Consider the following 19,401-nt stretch of genomic DNA (forward strand, 5'->3'; position numbering starts at 1 on the left):
ATTCTTTGGTTCTATTATGTTCCTTATATGAAATCAGAAGTAACTCAACTACTCTGTAGAATTTACAGTCAACCTATGGTAGTGATTGAACAGCCTCATAGGCTAAGAGATCAGCCAGATGTGAGGAATTTCTGATGAGTCTTTACTGAATTGGTATGTCTTTTGTATAAATAGGGTCACTATATACCAGTTATATATTCACCAAGTGTTTTAGATTGACAGTGTAATAGGCCAAAAAAAGGGTCTGTTGGTAAGATTTGAGGAGAGCCTGAAAGCTCAGATGATTCTAAATTCTTCCTTGTCCAGTCATTATATTTGCAAATGCAATTGTATTTGCTGTCTTCATGTATAATGCTGTGGGTTAGTTAATCAGAAACTTCACAGAGAGCACATTGCTATCAGGTAGGAACATAAAGAGATTTGTTTTCTTTTGATGGAGAGGCAATGGGAAAAATTTTGAGCACAGTTGGGAAATGAAAGAGTGAAGACTTCCACAGGTGAGACCCAGCTTCACAGACCATACGTGGTACTGATAGCAGACACTGAACTGTGGACCTGGGGGTGGCTCATAGTTAGTCAGAATACAGTAGAGATTGCAGATGGTAAAACGCTAAGGAATAACCCTAGATGTGTTAAAACCAAAAAACCTGCACTGAAATGTATATGTGGATATTACAATATGCACATAGATAGCGTAGTGACTAACAATGATGTGAAGACAATGTTGACATATCAGTGGAATACTAAATTTTATCTTTTCATTTTTAATACTTTTTTCCCTTATTAGGAATAAACTTATTTTCAGCTCCGTGTGAAGTAACCAAAGGTAGGGAAATGAGAAATAATTGCATATTATAAAATTGCTCTAATTAGAGTGTAAAAGTGTATAGTATATGTATTCCGGTATCATATGAATCATAATCTTTAAATTATGTGTACTTTTTCCACTTAACATTTCAGCCAGGCAGTTTTTTTTTTACCCACTTTATGTTCGTTTCTATAATAATCCAAGGTATAATTACCAGGAAAAATAAATTCTTGTAGGCTTATAAGGGCTCATATTTCCCTGGAGTCACTATCATACAATTAGTAAAAAGCCCAGGCTACAAATGTTGACTCCCTTACAATGTTTGTTAATGGATAGAATGAGAAATCATTCTGGTTAACAAGAAAAAAAAAACCACATTCACATTAATTTTAAGTTTCATGCAGTTGAGTGGCTCTTTTTTCCCCTCCTTCTACTTTCTTTCTCTTCCCTTTTCACTGAGATTAGAAATTTTAACGTAATTATCCTTTATATTTTAAAATGACATTTATTTAACTTATATCTTTAGTAACACCATTTTTGGAACACATCTGAAGTCCAAGTGTTCCATAGTGATTAAAACAAGGGTTTTGGAACCAAGCAGACATAACTTTTAGCTCGGTTAGCTTTTAAGTGTCACTTTCTCTGAGGCACAGTTTCCTCATCCAGTACAGGTACACTAGGCACTCCTGTATTTATTTCCTTTTGCTGCTGGCCTGGCTTAGATAACTGGCAAATTTCAATGTTTAAACCTTTTTTGGGGGGTAGCATTCTGATTTCAAACAAGTAACTTAGAACTGGAGGAAGCAAAATTTAGGATTTATCACCTTATTTTTTTTTATTTTTATTTTTTGCGATATGCGGGCCTCTCACCGCCGTGGCCTCTCCTGTTGCGGAGCACAGGCTCCGGACACGCAGGCTCAGCGGCCATGGCTCACGGGCCCAGCCGCTCCGCGGCATGTGGGATCCTCCCGGACCAGGGCATGAACCCGTGTCCCCTGCATCGGCAGGCGGACTCTCAACCACTGCGCCACCAGGGAAGCCCTATCACCTTATTTAAAACAGTATTAAATGTTTCAATTTTGCCAGATCTTTACATAGAACTTGGTGTTGCTATAGGGACTGAAGACATATATTAAAGTTCTAAAGTAAAAATAAATTACAGCTGAAGGCAGAAGTCAAAAATGGAGTCCTTGCTGATTCTGGTGGCTGTGTTCACTGCACCAATGGAATGGAAATGCTGGCATGATAACCCTGAGGCATGACTCCATGCCTGAATGTTAAGTAGCTGAAATTTGAATATTAAGAGATTCATTCATCTTTTTCTTTTAACATCTTTATTGGAGTATAATTGCTTTACAGTGGTGTGTTAGTTTCTGCTTTATAATAAAGTGAATCAGCTATACATATATCCCCATATCTCCTCCCTCTTGCATCTCCCTCCCACCCTCATTCATCTTATTAGCTAATTTTTCAAAGAGTAATGCATGCCGTAATCATAAAATTATTTAAACTTTTTTTTTATAATCAATGAATATAAATATCTCCAAACTTTTAGTGTAAAGTGAAAATATCCTTGAATGGCTTCCTTGGTGACGCAGTGGTTGAGAATCCGCCTGCCAATGCAAGGGACACGGGTTTGATCCCTGGTCCGGGAAGATCCCACATGCCGCGGAGCAACTAAGCCCATGCGCCTACAAGTACTGAGCCTGTGCTCTAGAGCCCGTGCTCCGCAATAAGAGAGGCCACCGCAGTGAGAAGCCTGCGCATGGCAACAAAGAGTAGCCCCGCCTCGCCACAACCAGAGACAAGCCCGCGTGCAGCAACAAAGACCCAATGCAGCCAAAAATAAAATAAGTAAAATTAAATTAATTAAAAAAAATATATCCTTGAAAAAATTGCTCAAATCTCCCTGCATTGATTTTGTGAAATATATCAAGTGCTATGAAATTGCAGTAGTTAATTTACAGTAAGTTTGAATTACTTTATGAACTTAGAACTGCTGTATTTGAATGAGGGCTTTGAAAAAATTTTGGAGGGATTCATTGCTGTAGATCACTTAACATTTCCAGACGGGGCTCACATTTGATTTTCTCTTTAGAAGAACTTTTGCAAGATGGGAATATTTAATTGTTTTTCTGCCTTTCAAAGAACATAAAATGAACTGTGGCAGATTGTGGACGAAGTACAAGAGAAGCTTTCCTTGTGAGTTAAGGTCAAGTTTCTTAGTAAGTGGATACCTTTTAGATGCAGTTAAATACCAGTGTGAAGGGCCCTTGAGATATGAGTTATTCTTGCTTCTTTGCTTCCTGACTTTGTTTAAAAGAAAAAATTCGTTTTCTTTTTGAAAATAAAATAACTTTACAGATGAGATTTCCTAAAGCTTATCCAGTGATACCTAGAAGCATCTGTTTGCTTTTCCTTAATATAATCATTGTATATGCTTAGTCCTAAGAACTAAGTCAGGTACTTGTTAAACAATGCTTTTTAAATCTCTTGTCACATGTAAGGCATCTTCAGGGCACTTAGGAGTCCTTGATAAATGTACCTAAATCCCCAGTATCTTTGAGCAACAACCATTTATTTACATAGGTAGACTCTGTTCTCTTTCCATTGCATTAACTAGAAAATGTGACATTTAAAATTCTATTCCCAAAGAAATGTAAAACACTTAATATATTGTTTGGCATTCATTTTTCTGTGGTATAGAAAATACATTATGAAATATGGGTACCAGATAGCTTTAGTTTGTTGTTTCTGGAGTATTTTGTCCCTACCAGTTCTGAGGGGATGACTCATTTGGATAATTTATCTTGGTTCTGTATTATACTCTAGTCCCTCAATTAAATATGTGTAAATATTGAGTATTATAATATGTGATCTACTTTGTATTCTGACTCAGTATTGAGAGGGTGAGATTTCGATGCCTGGAAACAGATCTGGTTCTCTATTGTCATTAAGTTTGCAATTTAAAAAATTAACTTCAGTTCATACATCAGTGAAATGGGTATAGTAATGGACCTCAAAGGTTATTTTTGTGTTAAATAAATTCTGGACACTGTCAAGCATATAGTAAACTTTAAATAAATGAAAGTACTGTTATTTTTATTATCCCAATATACATATATTTTTATTCCTTCTCCACCTCCCCTTCTCCCTTCACCTTTTCCTTCTCTTTTTCTCTACCTAGGCTTGTAGTGGTGCACATTAAGCCCATGAAATGGGACAGTAGTCCCCCAACAAGAGCAGCTTCTTATAGTATAAACTGTGTCAAAAATAGGAATAAAATGAGTACTCTGAATATTTTGAAATACTGTTTGTTGGGAAAAACTTTCAAAAATTACATTGAGATTTTAGGATAAACTGATTACATTTTTTTAAAACTTCAAATAAGTGCTTTATTATCTACAGTGCTTTAATGTGTGAATTGGATTCATCTGGGCACACTATTAAAATATAGACTTTGAAAAACTAGATACTTTTTTTAGGCTTCACTCACAATTTCTTGGAAAAATTTCAGGGATTTTATTCCAATCAAACTGTAGTTTTAAAGGTCACTGCAGTGAAATAAATGCATCAATAAAATATATGAGATTAAAAATTTTAAAAGTGTAAATGACATTAAATATTAATGAAAATACAAGATCTTTAAGTTATGTTGGTCCAAAGTATAATTACCAAGTGAAAATTTGAAGATAATCTCAAACATCTGTTTCGAATTGTCGTAGTACAAGAAAAAGTTTAGTGAATGTTAAAACCCTTTATTCCTGAAGTAGGATATAGAATAACCCCATCTCTATTTTAAAAGAATGTGAAGTGTGACCTTCATTTTCCTTTTGTCCATTCTTTCCTATCCTCCCCTCCCCTCCATTCTCCTTTTCATCCCCTGCTACCCAGCTGCAGAAGTTAATTATATTCCTCAGTTTGCAGCCAGTTTTCAGGGTGAGCCCTACAACTTTCCTCTCTTTTATTTATGTATTTATTCCCTTTTATCTCTATTCCTAACTTGAATTTCCCTTTGCATCATAGGTAACGGTTCTAATGTACTTGATTTGCATCCTTAGATTTATAATGTACCCTTGTAAAATATGTAGTGAGATTTTGGGTGGGAATGAATTTTTAATATTTTTAAAAGAATGCATTAGATATTTTGAATCTTTGTAGGCTTTTCAAGGTCCATTCATGTTACAGTGTTTACATGGAATGTGCTGGTCCTCACTGCTGTATAGTAATCCATGAAGTTTATGTCTCACATGATACTCCCATGATGGACAGGTCGATTATTTCCTACTATCAGCCAACACTAAGAGGCTTGCATTAAACATCCTCTTAATGTTCTCTTAGAATTTCTCTGGGAGTGGGATTGCTGGTCAGGGATTATTCATGACGTAGTCAGTAACATTTGCTGATCTGTCAGATGGCAGAACGCAGTGGTTTCCCCAGGCTACAAGGCCCCCGACAGTGCACAGGGCCCATTCCACATGCCTACCAGTATTTGGCCTTATCCAGTTTTCTCATTTTTGCCAATCTCAAGTCTCATAGTTATAATTTGCATTTCTCTGGGTTACTAAGGAATTTGAGTATTAGTTAAAATTATTTAATGTATTCTAGAATTTATTTTGGTTTCCCCTTTTGTAGATTCCTGTTCATATCCTTTGCCCATTTTTTTCCCCCGCTGTTGGATTTCTTATTGCTTTGTTTGGAGTTCTTTTTATTTCTAAGTACAGTTCCTTTTTGTTTAGATGTTTGAAATATCTTCTCCTGGTGTATTAATGCATGTCCCTAGTGTCCTTCAATAAGTAGAAGTCCTTCATTTTGAGATACTCAAATTCATCAATTGTTTTACTTTTTGAGTTCTGTTTGGAGGTCTTTTTAAGAAGCCACTTTCCCTTCCACAGAGATAATCTATATATTCTTCTGTTAGCTTTACTTTTTCACATTTATCTTTTAAAACCATCTGGAGTTTACCTTTGTATATGGTGAATATGCTATAAAGACCCAGTTTCATTTTTCTCTTCTATTATGGTTATTAGAATACATTTTTTGTTGTTAATAAATTATGCTAAAATATTGATTGGAATTATATAGAATTTATAGATTAATTTTGGGAGAACTGACATCTTTATAATGTTAAATTGTCCCATCCGTGAGCCTTGGAATATTTCTCCATATTTTTTGAGTTTTGGTTTAGATACTTTCAAGTCATCAGACCAGCTAGGTGTAAAAATGGATCTGATATAAAACAGTTGACTTGGTTGATATGATCAAATTTGTCAAGTAATAGGAAAAAAAAAAACCCCTAAAGCTACAGTGATTAATTCTGTAGGTTAATTATATAGATTTGAAATCGTCACATTAGCCCTTTTAAGATGTACTTTTTATAGTTTATTTTAATGTATTTTCCTTTAAACTATAATATATCTCTAAAAACTAAATTTTAACTGGTTTATATGTCAACAATGTTTTTTTTTCCTACTTTTTGTTTTATCACTGAAACATGAACAACTTTTGTGAAAAGGTTACTATTTAGTTGACTACTAATAGGATTTTTAATTTTAGGTTATATTCTGTAGGGTAGCTTTATATTTTTAGAAGTAATCTTTAGGTTAGCATTGGGTTCTGGTAGCATTGAAGCAAAAATCAATAGTATTTAAATTTAAATAGGCTTAGTCTTGTCAGCTCTTACTTAAAAACCTAAACTCTCTTTTGGTAAACACAGTACTAAAGAGCAATTAGGAAGAAGGGGTTTTGAAGAAGAATTGTTTTCATATTTGAATGTGATGAAATCCTCTATGTCGGTGCCTTGCAGGCAGAGACCAGAAGGAACACACTGGTAGTAAGGAAGTTGGCTTAACTACTCCTTGCACTGAAGGAATCTCATTATATGCCCTGTCATTGGATTTGGATTTTGGTTGGGTGATTTGGGAAAGGGTCTCAGGAAACAGGGGAGTCCTCTAGATCGGATGCTGGGACAATTCTATCTATGCCTGGTTAAAGAAGTATTCGTTTAGCAAGAGAGGGGGTTGTTTGGTATTTTGTGGGTTGTACAGTGCCCTTTTTCTTTTTTGTGTTTAGTAAAATTATGAAGTGATCTTGCTTGGTATCATTTACCATGGTCTCAAAGTAACCTTGTCTCCAGCTGTTTTCCTGTTGTATATGTACAACGGAAGAACAGAATGGCCTGTTGGTGAGTGTCAGATGAGTTCAGGACATCAAAGTCTACCCTTTCTTTCCTCTCTCCCCTACTCCCTCTTTCATCCATAAGCAATTAAAATTGTTTAAAAAATACGTACTTAATTTGGGAATTTTCTTCTTTTTGTAGTTACCTAGGGCAATGACTTAATCATAAATACGTGAGTGATTTCTGTTTGGACAAAAGAAACTTAGTAACATGCTGTGGCTTTGCCACAGATAACTTTACTGATGATTTTTAATTTATAAGTTGTAGTCTTACTTTGAAATAACCATCTCCTCTGCTGCCTTTCCCTGCGGAAGCCATCTTAGATTCTTTGCTCTTACTTTTCCCCCTACCTGGAATCGCTGGTCTTTGCAAGACTGCTTCCTTATCCTCAGTTTTTAGAGATAACACCCATTTCCCTATTTCTAAGATATCCCTGTTTAAATTAGCCTCATTCCCTCCATCTTACTTTGTTTTATATTGTTTGTAACACTTATCACCTGAAGTTAATTCATTTCTTCTATTGTGTGGTCCTCCCATCCCCACTCCACTCCCCACTTCAAACATAAGCTGCGAGTGGGTGAGAACTTGTATGTATGTACAGTTGTGCCAGCCCCCGATAATGCTTCTGGCACAAAATAGGTGCTTAATAAACAAATACATTTATTAATTAATAAATGAACCACTAACCAAATGAGTAAATGTATATTCTAGACATAATTATGTATTTGTTGACTATTAACTATTAATTGGGCTATAAGTACTTGAAAAAATGTCAATCAGTTTCTCTGGAAATATGCCTTAATATTCAAACTAATTTCTTGCTATAATTTTTTTTCATCATCTGTGTTCAAAGACTACGGGTAAGATGGGATAGCATTATAATGATGTTTTCCTGGTGCTTAAATTACCAGTTGGATGCATTGGCTATTAGAAGTTTCCATTGAGCCATACTTTGTTATGTTGGTGGTGGGATGGGGGGGTTGGATATAAAATACATATGGTGTTTTGCCTATTAAATTTAAAGATAATCATAATTTATTTTACTATATGTTTTTCATACTTTTTATTTTTTTAACTTTTATCTTTCAAAAAGATAAGGATTCAATTTTCTATGGACTCATAGTGCCAAGGCCTATTCGTAGCGTGTGAATGTTGGTTTGCAGTGAAAGATGAAACTTAGTGTGAAAATATTTATTGAGTATTTGCCACGTGGCAGGCACCATCTTAAACACCCTACGTATACAAGCTCATTTAATCCTTGTCAACAAACCCAGGAGATATTATTCTCCCCCATATTACAGATGAGTAAACAAAGGCACAGAGTGTTAAATTACAGGCCACATAAGCAAATTTGGGATCGAAAGAGGCTACATATTTTTATGCATTAAAAAGTGATGTCTCAAAACCCCTTTCATTCTTCATATACAGCTATTAATTACCCAAATAAATAGATCTTGGCACAAATGAGCCTTCTCATCCTCATCTTCTAGTTGGGAGGGACTCTGATTTCAGGACCCGACACCCCATCTCCTTATGGGAAAGAAAGAAGACAAGAGAAGCACCCAAGTTTGAGGGATAGGTCTGTTTGAGAGCCATGCTGTGTGGGCAGCTGTTAATGGAGTGTCTTCTAATATTGAGAAATCATGATTATTTGGAGTGAAACGTAAAGGGTGTACAGAAAATGTCAATTTTTAAGTGTGACTGTGTGTGAAAACACTGTTACTGATTTTACCATGTATGAATTTATTAACAGGAAGGGTATAAAAGAACATTATATGTGAATAAACCATATATACTTCACTGTTTTAAGAAGCATAGTGTTTACTGATACATTCTGATGACTATTAAGCCTTTTTATAGCTTTGATATACTTAGTTATCTTCTTTTTTATTCCCAGTTCTTCTATGTCATTTATCAGTATTTTTGTATTTGAATGAAGTCTTTATTTTAAGATGATTTCTTACAGTTTCTGGTTTAGTAAGTATACAATAATTTCAGTCCACGAAGACCCCTACCAAGATTTGAAAGAGCTTCAAGTCTTTGTAGGTGATCTTAAGATAACATAGTTCTTGGCCTTATGATGAACTGTATGTGTATATCAGCTTTGAGACATAGTTTTGTTTTAGGCTTTCATTGTATTTAATCCCCTAGTTTGATGAAATGTTGGAGTACAAAGGAAATAAATTTGCTTTCTTAAAAATGTTTTATGAGAGTTTTTTCTCTCATTGTGGTACTTCCTGACGGCCTGATATTATGTCATATGTAATTGGAATGACACTCAGCCTGAATACTTCTTTCTCTTTTTGGCAGCATGGGGTAACCTTGGAAATGTTCTCAAGAGTCAGAGCAAAATTTCTGAAGCTGAAAGCGCCTATAGAAATGCTTTGTATTACCGAAGCAACATGGCTGACATGCTTTATAATTTGTGAGTATGCGTTGCTTTCTCTGGTTTGGTTCATCTTTGAAACATGTGGCGAGAGGGGCTATTGATTTAACTGCTGGAAATGGAGATGATGGTAGCTGATATTCTGAAATAGTCTTTTCATGAATCATGCCTCTGAGATCAGTAAATAGATGGTATATGTGATCTCTGTTTTGGGCCACATCATTGATATTCATGTGTATTGATATAATATGGCTAGGTTTTTTTTTTTGAAGTACTATGCCATATAACATAAAAATTGGTTTAAATGCTTTTAGCTTTTTGTTTTAAAAAGTTCACATCATTAGTACTTGGTTGTGCTCATAAAATAAGGCTGCTATGTATGATACTCTATGTAATTGATATCTTGATTTTTAATAATAGATTTTATCCTCTGTTAAAGAATTGCTGGTGTCAAAGTATATATAGAACATGTACTAAACCTGGGGAGTTATCAAATAAGATAATGTTTTTCTTTTATTTTTCCACCCCCTCCTTCAATGGTAGTGACAATTAGGTTGGGATAATGGGATAATTTAGAATGTCTGTGTATGTTGGGTTAGAAAAATCCCTGGGGAAAAATCTGTTCTGTTATTTGAATGGAAAGCCCCAGGGGGTGCAGTTAGATGTGAGTGGATAAATGCAAATTAAACTGAAATCCTTTTTCTGCTCTTGTATTTATGACACTCTTTTATTTATTAGTAATAGAAACTTAGTCTAAACTTGCTTGAACACAAAAGAGAATTTATTAGCCTCCATAACTGAAAATCCCTGGGGTTGACTAGATGAAAGCACAATTAGATCCAGGTGTTTTATTATGTTTCGTGTATTTGTCTCCATTTTGTGTCTTTGGTTTCTTTTGGGTTCACTCCTTTCTCTGTGGGACTCTAAGTTAATGAAATGACTCATGCACCTTTATGCATATAGACTCAGTCTCTGAAGGACTTGTCTTGGTGTCTCTATTAATCCTGGAAAAAGATCTCTGACTGACCTTTCTGGGATCATGGATCGATTCTTAAATGAAACTTTGGGCCGTGTGTCCGGGGCTGTAAGAGCCCTCCATTGACAGTGCCTCTGGGGTTGGAATAGAAAGGAGGAGGACCAGTTCCCTGTAGGAAGGGACCAGGCATATAAGATGTCTACTGCTTGTGTCTAATGGCTGCTATGTAATATTGACAATATTAAACTAATTTGTCAGCTTCGTTTTTTTTTTTTTTTTTTTTTTTTTTTTTTTTTTTTTGCGGTACGCGGGCCTCTCACTGTTGTGGCCTCTCCCGTTGCGGAGCACAGGCTCCGGACGCGCAGGGTCAGCGGCCATGGCTCACGGGCCCAGCCGCTCCGCGCCATGTGGGATCTTCCCGGACAGGGGCACGAACCCGTGTCCCCTGCATCGGCAGGCGGACTCTCAGCCCTGCGCCACCAGGGAAGCCCCTGTCAGCTTCATTTTTAATGTGCCTTTGTGTTCTGGTTATCTCTAATCTTTTGTACTGGGTAAATCTAAAAGTACAGATGTAAAAAAATTTTTTTAAAAAACCACCAAAATATCTAGATTTTTAAGGGAAAGCAGACAAGATGAGCTCAGTTTAACTTCCTGTTTGTTCATTTACCTTTTCTTTAACTTCCTAGACTTTAACCCTGGGGTCTCAGTCTCCTGGCCTATAGTCTGAATTAGGTCAGCATGTGTTTTGTGTTGACCTGCACAGTGTTCAATTTTCTCTTTTTTACCTGGGATGCCTTCAGGTGGAGCACTCCCTCTCCAGTTTACACACCCCTGATAATGGGATGTGTTTCATACTTCATCATTTTCCCCGGTCTGCTGTGTTTCATACTTCGTCATTTTCCCCGAAGTAATTTGAGATTGCATCTTTTTCTTTATTTGAATGGATATATCTAGATACAACTACAAAGGCTTTCCCCCCATGTCTTCTTCATCTAAATAATGTGATGTTCCTATATTATTGATTAGTATTGATTATTGAATACTATTTTTATTTCATGAAAAAGAACCTTATCAGTTTGACAAATTTACACAAACATTCTTTTTCTTTTTCTTTTTTTTTTTTGCCTCTGAAAGTAATGTTGTCAAAGGGAACTCTTGCCTTGCAATATGGGATGCCAGTTTGCTTCTGGTGCCCATTCTTCATACATTGTCAGGGGAGAAAGTAGCTGAACAACCAGCATCTCTTCTTTGAACTTGTTTTTCTCTCTCTCATCTATAGCCACTGGTTGAAAAGTTACCTACCTTCTGGTGTTACTTGTTGGGCAAGGGTTGAAAGAAAAAGGAAATGTGTCCAACCAGCCTTATTCTTTGCTGAGAAGAGAAATTTATTCAATTAGATGAATATACTTTACATGTAATTTAAAAGCTGCATCTTATAACTTACTCTGTGGATGCATATGTAAACTGTGAAAGCATATAGATACATCTCCCTAAACCCTAATGAAAAATTCTTGCTGAAGAAGCGGTTATTAACAAGATTTGGTTTCTTCCCCCCATTAGTAGGAAAAGGGATATGGCATAATGCCATTTATAGTTTCAAAATCATTTTACTACTGTGACAGGTTTTTTTAACTAAACTGTTGGCTCAAGTGGAGAGGCCTAAATTCCACAAGAAATGTCGGCAATAATTTTGAAGGATTACATAACCCATGTGGTTGACAGAATTCTGATACATAAATAATTATGTTTCAAAATAGGTGAGTTATTCAATGATTTTTTTTTTTTTTTTTTTTTGCGGTACGCGGGCCTCTCACTGTTGTGGCCTCTCCCGTTGCGGAGCACAGGCTCCGGACGCGCAGGCTCAGCGGCCATGGCTCACGGGCCCAGCCGCTCCGCGGCCTGTGGGATCTTCCCGGACCGGGGCACGAACCCGCGTCCCCTGCATCGGCAGGCGGACTCTCAACCACTGCGCCACCAGGGAAGCCACAATTCTACTCTTAATAGCAATAGATGTAGTACATTTATTGCATAACCTTATATTTAACCTTTTATTCATATTATCAAATTTATTAAAATTCAGTAGTTCCCACAAGTAATTTTAAGACCAGGTTTGACAGATCTGCCTTATGATGTTGGTTTCTCTTTTCAGGTATAATAAATTTTCAGGGACAAAGCAGATGGACCACCACTCAGTGATTTACACTGTCAGATCTTATAAATACGTAGTCGACTTTCAACCTTTTAACTGCACCACCCACTGCCATTTGAAATACAATTGATTTCTCGTCTGAAAAATGCTCTGTTCTTTCACTGTTATAGATTTGTCCCAGTCAGTCTGTTCCAATTGCCACCTAAACAGGGAATTCAATAGAGCATTGAATATTTCATTAGGCATTAGATTTCAGAATGCAGATGATAAATGTAATGTGGTTTAATCAATTCTTGATTATCTTACATAACAGATGGGATTATTTCTGTGGATAATAGAGATTTTGCCATCATAAGTTGTCATTTTTGTTCTGTGAGCATCTAAGGAATCATCCAATCTGAGAAGCTAGGAAAGGAGCAATACAATAAACTAATAAATGTAAGGGAAGTAAAAAGAAAATGTTAATGAAGTAGAATATGGAGAAATAATGGGAAGTAATGAATAAATGTAAGAGCTTTTTCTTTAAAAGATCAACAATATATGGCAAAAGTAATGGACAAAATAGAAAATCTCAAATATACAATACAGTACTGAGAATGAGAAAGGGCCTGCATCCAGATGTATGGAAGCTTAAAATAACAAAATGTTAGTTATGTATATGAAAGTCTTAGTAATATGAATACTTTTCTGGAAAAATATAAATGATTAACATTAGCCCAAGAAGAAGTTGGCATTCTGAATCAAAAACCTTGGAAAAATTTGAAAACCATATTAAAGAATTTTCTCTCCAAGGAACCAAGTTAAGGCATTTCACAAGTAAGTTCTATCAAGTCATTAATCAAACGGTATTTCTTGCATTAGTTACACTTCTCACTTATTTTTGTGAAGCTAAATAAAACTGACAGCAAAAGGTCTGATGATATTTAAAACCAAAACACAAAAGAATAACGACAACAACAAAACTCAAAAAACAAAACAAAAAGCAAACAAGCAAGAACAAATAACAGAACCGAAACAGGCCAATAGACTTATGAATATAAACGTAGACATATCTTAAAATTAATATAGTGGATGCAGCAGCATATTAAAGATTAAAACACTACTATCAGATGAGATTTATTCTAAGTTTTATAGTGGGGTATTCAATACCACAATTCAATTGCTATACTCTTTCAATTTAAAAAGTCAGAAGAGGAAAAAAATTATCTTTTCTAGAAGTGCCAGGAAGGCTTTCGATCAACATCTGCCTCAGAGAACAAGACATAAATAAACTAGGAATAAATAAATACTTCTACAACATAAAGATTATCTGTCTAAAGTTATAGAAATACCATATTTGATATTGAAGTACTATGGTCATTGCCATTCATATTCAGCTTCATGAAGTAGTGGCAGTTCCTTATTGGTCATTATATCTCTCCATATCCACAGGAGTTCTGACTATATTTGTTGCTTTTATAAATGAATTATGAAATTCATATCAGAGCAGAGGAGATTCCATTTGTCACTATAAGTGGTAAGATTAGTAATGGGTATTAGCCACATTCTTTGAATTGTGTAAGTATATGTTGATCATTGTCATTAAACAATTCTGGGTTATGACAGCCTTCTTGAATGAGGTGTCTAGAGTTGTTATCTTGAAGTTTCAGAAACAAAGACATTTATGTTAGCGTTAGTTTGTGTATTAGTTTCCGTAACAAAGTACTGCAAATTAGGTGGTTTAAAATAATAGAAATTTATTATGGCACAGTTCCGGAGGCTAGCAGTTCACAGTGAAGGTGTCCACAGGGCAAGCTCCCTCTGAAAGCTTTAGGGGAATCCTTCCTTGCCTCTTTCCTGTGGTTTGCTGCCATTCTTTGGAGTTCCTTGGCTTGCAGCTAGCTGCATGACCCCAGTCTCTGCCTTTGTCATCACATGACAATCTCCCTGTGTAACTTTGCCTTCACATCCTCTTATCTGGATACCAGTCATATTAGATTAGGGGCCCACCCTTGTTATCACATTACATCTGCAGTGATCCTTTTTCCAAGAAAGGACATATTCTAAGGTATGGGGGTTACAACTTCAACATACCTTTTTTGGGAGAGACATAATTCAACCAATAGCTGCCTATTGGGAGCTTCATTTTAAGAGGCAGAGTGACACATAGTGGTACCATTCTATCTATCCACAGTACCAAGCACAATGTCAAACACATGAGTTTTTAACGGGGGGTGAGGATTGAGGAAGCTAAAAATCTGCATAGAATTTCAACAAGTTTATATATCTCATGATGCCGAGAACTCTGTCTTCAAAGGAAGTAATATAGGAGGATAGAGCAGTGAGGGAATGTGGGGTGCAGAGTTGTCACCATAGATCCAGTTCTAATGAGAGATTTTTTTGTTTGTTCAGGACCAGCTTTTGAGGACCCTTGAGAGGTTAGAAGGATCAGAGATTACAGGATGGAAGTGGTGGGACTATCTGATAATGGGGTGGAGCCATTCCTTGAATCCCCGTTGAAAACAAGGCATGAGAAGCCTGTGGAAGTGAGGTCTGTAGAAATGAGGGGGAAAGTAACCCTTGGCCAAAAGGCTAGAGTTCAGGGCAGGGTTTCCTGCCAGGTTCCATGGATGTGTGTATGTATGTGTATAAAGGATGGAGGGAGGTGTTCAAAGGATACCAGGTAAGCAGGCTGGTCTCCCAAAATAGACAATTCAGGAGAGGCTATCAAACAGGAGGGCCAGGAGGTGCTTGCCATGTCTGATATCAAGTAAATGGGACTGAGAGATTTTGGTGAAATTCCATTGGCTTGGGGTCACCAGAGATCTGGATACACAACTCATCTTTAGTGATTCCTGGAAGGAGGTGAGACAGCTTGCAGGTACCTACCTACCTGTTCACATGGCAAGAGCAAAGTCTAACACTTACTGCATACTTTCATTTTGTTTTAATTGATCATTTTTACCACTTAATAGAATCTTGTTGAAAACATTGAAGCAGTACTGAAGAATAAGCAATAAAGCATAAAAATTATTATTGCATTCCTTACACATCTTTTCCCCTCCTCTAGTATATTTTCACTTTTTTCATAAGCATTTCTATATGTAGTTACAACATGTAGTTATACAAGCATCCTTTTAACTTTTTCCCCTGTGTATGGAATCACCAGTGATTTTTTTACTTCTGGATGTATATACAAATGTGTCATAATTTTCATGACCGTCTCTGCTTTCATTAACATTACATTGTTTCAATTGGGGCTGTTAGACAGACAGCATTAATAAACGTCCAATGGAATGGTTTTAAAACTATGTTGCTTCAAAACCGTGTTTCCGTAATTACCAGTGGAGTTTATTTTGTTTATTAGCTCTTTGTAATTTTCCTGGGAATTAATTGTTCAGGTTTCTTGCCTGGTTCTTTATTGAGAAGTTTTTCTTGTTGATTTGTGGGGTTTAAGGTGAAAATGGGTCCCTCCGCCGCACTTACATGTATAACACAAACATCTTTTCTGCAGGTATTTTCTCCTAGTTTTTGCTTGTATTTTTACTTGTCTTATGATAATCGTTATTGTATATAACTTGAATCTCTCTCTCTATATATATAAAAAAAAATCCACAGAACCTTTCCTTTAAAACCTCTGTAATTTTGTGTCTCTATGAAAACCCTTCATAGGCTAATATTTTCTAAAGTTATTGTCCATTTTTTGAATAGTTTTAGAATTATTTTTGGTTTTTTTCTTTAGGTACTTAGTCCACCCTGGATATATTATTTTTTGTATTAAGGTATTTTTTTTTCCAAAATGAAAACCAATGTCCCCATAATAATTTATTGAATGCTTCACACCTAGGCCAAGTTTGTATATAACCCTGGAGTCATTGTCATGGGCTTTATTTTGGTCTTTCGGTAACCCACACCGAGAACAATTTGTTTTATTTACTGTAACTTCTACTATATTTTATATTTTAAGGCAAGTTTCCCATTCTTCTTATTTATTTTCAAGCAATTCTTGATTATTCCTCTGTGTTTTGTCTTTAATATGAACATGATCATAGCCTTGTTAAATTGCATTATAAGTCTGGAGTTTTAGTTGGTTTTCCAGTGACTATATGTTCAAGTGAGGTAAACTGACGTGGTTATACTCTCCAAGTTTCCCTTCTAGATATGTGTATTTTTACATTTATTTCAATTTTTAAATTTCCCATATTGAAAATACTGTATTTTGGTTCAAAAAGGCCTCACATATTTGAGGTTGATTTATTCTTTTCTTTTTTTAACATCTTTATTGGAGTATAATTGCTTTACAGTGTTCTGTTAGTTTCTGCTGTATAACAAAGTGAATCAGGTATATGCATATGTATATCCCCATATCCCCTCCCTCTTGCATCTCCCTCCCACCCTCCTTATCCCACTCCTCTAGGTGGTCTCAAAGCACTGAGCTGATCTCCCTGTGCTATGCAGCTGCTTCCCACTAGCCATCTATTTTACATTTGGTAGTATATATAAGTCCATGCCACTCTCTCACTTCGTCCCAGCTTACCCTTCCCTCACCCCATGTCCTTAAGTCCATTCTTAACGTCTGTCTCTTTATTCCTGTCCTGCCCTTAGGTTCAGCAGAACCACTTAAAATTTTTTTTTTCAGATTCCATATATATGTGTTAGCATACAGTATTTGTTTTTCTCTTTCTGACTTACTTCACTCTGTATGACGGACTCTAGGTCCATCCACCTCACTACAAATAACTCAATTTCGTTTCTTTTTATGGCTGAGTAATATTCCATTGTATATATGTGCCACATCTTCTTTATCCATTCATCTATCGATGGACACTTAGGTTGCTTCCAAGTCCTGGCTATTGTAAATAGTGCTGCAGTAAACATTGTGGTACATGACTCTTTTTAAACTATGGTTTTCTGAGGGTATATGGCCAGTAGTGGGATTGCTGGGTCGTATGTTACTTCTACGTTTAGTTTTTTAAGAAACCTCCATACTGTTCTCCGTAGTGGCTGTATCAATTTACATTCGCACCAACAGTGCAAGGGGGTTGCCTTTTGTCTACACCCTCTCCAGCATTTACTGTTTGTAGATTTTTTTGATGATGCCATTTCTGAATGGTGTGAAGTAATAACTCATTGTAGTTTTGATTCCATTTCTCTAATGATTAGTGATGTTAAGCATCTTTTCATGTATTTGTTGGCAATGTGTGTATCTTCTTTGGAGAAATGTCTATTTAGGTCTTCTGCCCAGTTTTGTATTAGGGTTGTTTGTTTTTATGATATTGAGCTGCATGAGCTGCTTGTATATTTTGGAGATTAATCCTTTGTCAGTTGCTTTATTTGCAAATATTTTCTCCCATTGTCTCTTCATCTTTTTTATGGTTTCCTTTGCTGTGCAAAAGCTTTTAAGTTTCATTAGGTCCCATTTGTTTATTTTTATTTCCATTTCTGTAGAGGTGGGTCAAAAAAGATTTTGCTGTGATTTATGTCATAGAGTATTCTGCCTATGTTTTCCTCTGAGAGTTTTACAGTGTCTGGCCTTATATTTAGGTCGTTAATCCATTTTGAGTTTATTTTTATATATGGTGTTAGGGAGTGTTCTAATTTCATTCTTCTACATGTAGCTGTCCAGTTTTCTCAGCACCATTTATTAAAGAGGCTATCTTTTCTCCACTGTATTCTCTTGCCTCCTTTATCAAAGATAAGGTGACCATTTGTGTGTGGGTTTATCTCTGGGCTTTCTATCCTGTTGCATTGATCTATATTTCTGTTTTTGTGCCAGTACCATACTGTCTTGATTACTGTAGCTTTGTAGTATAGTCTGAAGCCAGGAAGCCTGATTCCTCCAGCTCCGTTTTTCGTTCTCAAGATTGCTTTGGCTATTCGGGGTCTTTTGTGTTTCCATACAAATTGTGAAATTTCTTGTTCTAGTTCTGTGAAAAATGCCAGTGGTAGTTTGATAGGGATTGCATTGACTCTGTAGATTCCTTTGGGTAGTAGAGTCATTTTCACAATGTTGATTCTTCCAATCCAAGAACATGGTATATCTCTCCATCTGTTCGTATCATCTTTAATTTCTTTCATCAGTGTCTTATAATTTTCTGCATACAGGTCTTTTGTCTCCTTAGGTAGGTTTATTCCTAGATATTTTATTCTTTTTGTTGCAATGGTAAATGGGAGTGTTTTCTTGATTTCACTTTCAGATTTTTCATCATTAGTGTATAGGAATGCCAGAGATTTCTGTGCATTAATTTTGTATCCTGCTACTTTACCAAATTCATTGATTAGCTCTAGTAGTTTTCTGGTAGCATCGTTAGGATTCTCTATGTAGAGTATCATGTCATCTGCAAAGAGCGACAGCTTTACTTCTTCTTTTCCGATTTGGATTCCTTTTATTTCCTTTTCTTCTCTGATTGCTGTGGCTAAAACTTCCAAAACTATGTTGAATAAGAGTGGTGAGAGTGGGCAACCTTGTCTTGTTCCTGATCTTAGTGGAAATGCTTTCAGTTTTTCACCATTGAGGATGATGTTGGCTATGGGTTTGTCATATATGGCCTTTATTATGTTGAGGAAAGTTCCCTCTATGCCTACGTTCTGCAGGGTTTTTATCATAAATGGGTGTTGAATTTTGTCAAAAGCTTGCTCTGCATCTATTGAGATGATCATATGGTTTTTCTCCTTCAATTTGTTAATATGGTATATCACGTTGATTGATTTGCATATATTGAAGAATCCTTGCATTCCTGGAATAAACCCCACTTGATCATGGTGTATGATCCGTTTAATGTGCTGTTGGATTCTGTTTGTTGAGGATTTTTGCATCTATGTTCATCAGTGATATTGGCCTGTAGTTTTCTTTCTTTGTGACATCCTTGTCTGGTTTTGGTATCAGGGTGATGGTGGCCTCATAGAATGAGTTGGGGAGTGTTCC

At 36.0% G+C, this 19,401-nt stretch overlaps 1 protein-coding gene across 5 annotated transcripts in view; it reads left to right on the top strand.

Annotated features, from left to right (window-relative positions):
* Nucleotides 1–19,401, top strand: part of TMTC2 (transmembrane O-mannosyltransferase targeting cadherins 2) — an 862,038-nt gene that overhangs the window by 222,025 nt on the left and 620,612 nt on the right. For all 5 annotated transcript variants that reach the window (XR_010932514.1, XR_010932515.1, XR_010932516.1 and 2 more), the window contains one exon: nt 9,297–9,411. Coding sequence is in view for 2 of the 5 variants with exons in the window: in XM_067697476.1 (XP_067553577.1) it covers nt 9,297–9,411 (115 nt within the window). In the remaining 3 variants the exon portion in view is untranslated. The remainder of the gene's footprint in view (nt 1–9,296; nt 9,412–19,401) is intronic.

This window comes from Pseudorca crassidens, chromosome 11 (genome assembly GCF_039906515.1).
Source record: "Pseudorca crassidens isolate mPseCra1 chromosome 11, mPseCra1.hap1, whole genome shotgun sequence".
Lineage (NCBI taxonomy): Eukaryota > Metazoa > Chordata > Mammalia > Artiodactyla > Delphinidae > Pseudorca > Pseudorca crassidens.